Source organism: Coturnix japonica, chromosome Z (assembly GCF_001577835.2).
Source record: "Coturnix japonica isolate 7356 chromosome Z, Coturnix japonica 2.1, whole genome shotgun sequence".
NCBI classification, from domain to species: domain Eukaryota; kingdom Metazoa; phylum Chordata; class Aves; order Galliformes; family Phasianidae; genus Coturnix; species Coturnix japonica.
Window position 1 is genome coordinate 31,972 of NC_029547.1, and position 5,665 is coordinate 37,636.

At 49.8% G+C, this 5,665-nt stretch overlaps 1 protein-coding gene across 2 annotated transcripts in view; it reads right to left on the reverse strand.

The window, feature by feature from the left end:
• The window catches only part of TCF4 (transcription factor 4), a 58,614-nt gene that overhangs the window by 17,305 nt on the left and 35,644 nt on the right, over positions 1-5,665 (reverse strand). For both annotated transcript variants that reach the window (XM_015848235.2, XM_015848234.2), the window contains exon 6: positions 4,219-4,268. In XM_015848235.2, the coding sequence (XP_015703721.1) occupies positions 4,219-4,268 (50 nt within the window). The remainder of the gene's footprint in view (positions 1-4,218; positions 4,269-5,665) is intronic.

Consider the following 5,665-nt stretch of genomic DNA (forward strand, 5'->3'; position numbering starts at 1 on the left):
AAGACCCTATAGGACCCCATAAGACCCTATAGGACCCCATAGACCCCATAGACCCCATAAGACCCCATAGACCCCATAAGACCCTATAAGACCCTATAGAACCCTATAGACCCCATAGAACCCCATTAAACCCCATTAAACCCCATAGAACCCCATAGGATCTCATAGGACCCCATAGACACTCCATAGACACCCCATAAGACCCTATAGGACCCCATAGACCCCATAGACCCCATAAGACCCCATAAGACCCTATAAGACCCCATAAGACCCCATAGAACCCCATAGGACCCCATAGACCCTAATAGGATCCTATAAGACCCTATAGGACCCCATAGACCCCATAGGACCCCATAGACCCCATAGACCCCATAAGACCCTATAGGACCCCATAGGACCCCATAGACCCCATAGACCCCATAGACCCCATAGACACCCCATAGAACCCCATAAGACCCTATAGACCCCATAGAACCCCATAAGACCCCATAGACACCCCATAGGACCCTATAGGATCCCATAAGACCCCATAGAACCCATAAGACCCTATAGGACCCCATAGAACCCCGTAAGACCCCATAAGACCCCATAAGACCCCATAGACCCCATAAGACCCCATAGAGCCCATAGAACCCCATAAGACCCCATAGATACCCCATAAGACCCTATAGGACCCCATAAGACCCTATAAGACCCTATAAGACCCCATAGGATCCCATAGGATCCCATAAGACTCCATAGACCCCATAGAACCCTATAAGACCCCATAGAACCCCATAAGACCCCATAGGACCCCACAGACCCCATAGGACCCCATAAGACCCTATAAGACCCCATAAGACCCCATAAGACCCCATAGAACCCCATAGACCCCATAAGACCCTATAGGATCCCATAGAACCCCATAAGACCCCATAGGACCCCATAGAACCCCATAAGACCCCATAGAACCCCATAAGACCCCATAGACCCCATAAGACCCTATAGGACCCCATAAGACCCCATAGACCCCATAAGACCCTATAAGACCCTATAAGACCCTATAGGATCCCATAAGACCCCATAGAACCCCATAAGACCCCATAAGACCCCATAGGATCCCATAAGACCCCATAGACCCCATAAGACCCCATAAGACCCTATAGGACCCCATAGACCCCATAAGACCCCATAGGACCCCATAAGACCCTATAGGATCCCATAGACCCTATAGGATCCCATAGACCCCATAAGACCCTATAGGACTCATAGACCCCATAGGACCCCATAGACCCCATAAGACCCTATAGGATCCCATAAGACCCCATAGAACCCCATAGGATCCCATAAGACCCCATAGAACCCCATAGACCCCATAAGACCCCATAGACCCCATAAGACCCCATAGACCCCATAAGACCCCATAAGACCCCATAGGACCCCATAAGACCCTATAGGATCCCANCCCATAAGACCCCATAGACCCCATAAGACCCTATAAGACCCCACAGACACCCCATAGGACCCCATTGACCCCATAGATACCCCATAAGACCCTATAAGACCCCATAAGACCCCATAGAACCCCATAAGACCCCATAAGACCCCATAGACCCCATAGAACCCTATAAGACCCTATAGAACCCTATAGAACCCTATAGAACCCTATAGACCCTATAGAACCCTATAGAACCCTATAAACCCTATAGAACCCTATAGACCCTATATAACCCTATAGACCCTATAGACCCCATAGACCCCATAAACCCTATAGAACCCTATAGACCCCATAGAACCCCATAGAAACCCATAAGACCCTATAGGACCCCATAGAACCTCATAAGACCCCATAGACACCCCATAGGACCCCATAAGACCCTATAGGATCCCATAAGACCCTATAGGACCCCATAAGACCCTATAGACCCCATAGAACCCCATAAGACCCTATAGGAACCCATAGGATCCCATAAGACCCCATAGATCCCATAAAACCCCATAGGACCCCATAGAACCCCATAAGACCCCATAGACACCCCATAGACCCCCATAAGACCCTATAGGATCCCATAAGACCCTATAGGACCCCATAGACCCCATAAGACCCTATGGGATCCCATAAGACCCTATAGGATCCCATAAGACCTATAGGACCCCAGAAGACCCCATAGACACCCCATAGACACCCCATAGACCCCATAAGACCCCATAGACCCCATAAGACCCTATAGGATCCCATAAGACCCCATAAGACCCTATAGGACCACATAAGACCCTATAGGACCCCATAGACCACATAAGACCCTATAAGACCCCATAGACACCCCATAGAACCCCATAAGACCCCATAAGACCCTATAAGATCCCATAAGACCCTATAGGATCCCATAAGACCCCATAGACCCCATAGGACCCCATAGACACCCCATAGACACCCCATAAGACCCTATAGGATCCCATAGACCCTATAGGACCCCATAAGACCCTATAGGATCCCATAAGACCCCATAGACCCCATAAGACCCTATAGGACCCCATAAGACCCCATAGAACCCCATAAGACCCTATAGGACCCCATAAGACCCCATAAGACCCCATAGACCCCATAGAACCCCATAAGACCCCATAGACCCCATAAGACCCCATAAGACCCTATAGGACCCCATAGACCCTATAGGACCCCATAGACTCCATAGAACCCCATAAGACCCCATAGAACCCTATAAGACCCCATAAGACCCTATAGGATCCCATAAGACCCTATAGGATCCCATAAGACCCTATAGGATCCCATAGACCCTATAGGACCCCATAGAACCCTATTGAACCCTATAGACCCTATAGACCCTATAGAACCCTATAGAACCCTATAGAACCCTATTGACCCTATATAACCCTATTAACCCTATACACCCTATAGAACCCCATTGGATCCTATAGAACCCTATAGAACCCTATAGAACCCTATAGACCCTATAGAACCCTATAGACCCTATAGACCCTATAGAACCCTATAGACCCCATATGGGGTCTTATGGGGTCTATGGGGTGTCTATGGGGTCTATGGGGTCTTATGGGGTCTATGGGGTCTTATAGGGTCTTATGGGGTCTTATAGGGTCTATGGGGTCTTATGGGGTCTTATAGGGTCTATGGGGTCCTATAGGGTCATATGGGGTTCTATGGGGTTCTATGGGGTCTATGGGGTCCTATGGGGTCTTATAGGGTCTTATGGGGTCTATAGGGTCTTATGGGATCCTATAGGGTCTTATAGGGTCTTATAGGGTCTTATAGGGTTCTATAGGGTCTTATGGGGTCCTATAGGGTCTTATAGGGTCTTATAGGGTCTTATGGGATCCTATAGGGTCTTATGGGGTTCTATGGGGTGTCTATGGGGTCTTATGGGACCCTATAGGGTCTTATGGGGTCTATGGGGTCCTATAGGGTCTTATGGGATCCTATAGGGTCTTATGGGGTTCTATAGGGTCTTATGGGGTTCTATGGGGTCTTATGGGGTCCTATAGGGTCATATGGGGTCTATGGGGTCTTATGGGGTCCTATAGGGTCTTATGGGGTATCTATGGGGTCTTATAGGGTCCTATAGGGTCTTATAGGGTCTTATGGGGTCCTATGGGGTCCTATAGGGTCTTATGGGGTCCTATGGGGTCTATGGGGTCTATGGGGTCTTATGGAATTCTATGGGGTCTTATAGGGTCTTATGGGATCCTATAGGGTCTTATGGGGTCTATGGGACCCTATAGGGTCATATGGGGTCTATGGGGTCTTATGGGATCCTATGGGGTCTTATGGGGTCCTATAGGCTCTTATGGGGTTCTATGGGGTCTTATAGGGTCTTATAGGGTCTTATGGGGTCCTATGGGGTCTTATGGGGTCCTATAGGGTCTTATGGGATCCTATTGGGTCTATGGGGTTCTATGGGGTCTTATGGAGTTCTATGGGGTCTTATGGGATCTATAGGGTCTTATGGGGTTCTATGGGGTCTTATGGGGTCTATGGTGTCTTATAGGGTCTATGGGGTCCTATGGGGTCCTATAGGGTCTTATGGGGTCTATGGGGTCTTATGGGGTTCTATGGGGTCTTATGGGATCCTATAGGGTCTTATGGGGTTCTATGGGGTCTTATAGGATCTTATGGGTTCTATGGGGTCTTATAGGGTCTTATGGGATCCTATAGGGTCCTTTTCCACCTATTTATATATATATATATATATAATGACTTACCTGGATGTTGGAGTCTCTATAGGATGAATAGGAACCGCGCTCTGTTTTACCTATAGGGGAATAGGAGATGTGGGTCAGCCCCATAGCGCCCCATAGAGACCCATAGAGACCCATAGAGACCCATAGAGACCCCNCCATACAGCCCTATAGACCCCATAGAGCCCCATAGAGACCCATAGGGACCCATAGAGACCCATAGAGACCCATAGAGACCCATAGAGCCCCATAGAGCCCCATAGAGACCCATAGAGCCCCATAGAGACCCATAGAGACCCCATAGAGACCCATAGAATCCCATAGAGACCCATAGAGCCCCATAGAGACCCATAGAGACCCATAGAGCCCCATAGCGCCCCATAGAGACCCATAGAGACCCATAGAGCCCCATAGAGACCCATAGAGCCCCATAGAGACCCATAGAGACCCCATAGAGCCCTATAGGACCCCATAGAGACCCATAGAGACCCATAGAGATCAATGGGGCCCCATAGCGCCCCATAGACCCCATAGTGCCCCATAGCGCCCCATAGAGACCAATGGGGCCCCATAGAACCCTATAGAGACCCATAGAGACCCATAAAGACCCATAGACCCCATAGAACCCCATAGAGCCCCATAGAACCCCATAGACCCCATAGCGCCCCATGGAACCCCATAGCGCCCCATAGAACCCTATAGAGCCCTATAGAGACCCATAGAGACCCCATAGAGCCCCATAGCGACCCATAGAGACCCATAGAGACCCATAGAGACCCCATAGAGACCCATAGAGACCCATAGAGACCCATAGAGACCCATAGAGACCCCATAGGACCCTATAGGACCCTACAGACCCCATAGGACCCCATAGAGCCCCATAGACCCCATAGCGCCCCATACAGCCCTATAGACCCCATAGAGCCCCATAGAGACCCCATAGAGACCCATAGAATCCCATAGAGCCCCATAGAGAACAATGGGGCCCCATAGCGCCCCATAGACCCCATAGAGCCCTATAGACCCCATAGAGCCCCATAGAGCCCCATAGTGCCCCCATAGAACCCCATAGAACCCCATAGAACCCCATAGACCCTATAGACCCCATAGAGACCCATAGAGCCCCATAGCGCCCCATAGAGACCCATAGAGCCCCATAGAGACCCATAGCACCCCATAGAACCCCATAAACCCCACACAGACCCATAGAGCCCCATAGAGCCCCATAGAGACCCATAGAACCCCATAGAGACCCCATAGAGACCCATAGAGCCCCATAGAGACCCATAGAGACCCATAGAACCCCATAGAGACCCATAGAGACCCATAGAGACCCATAGAGACCCATAGAGACCCCATAGCGCCCCATAGAACCCTATAGAGACCCATAGAGCCCCATAGCGACCCATAGAGACCCATAGAGACCCATAGAGACTCCATAGAGACCCATAGAGACCCATAGAACCCCATA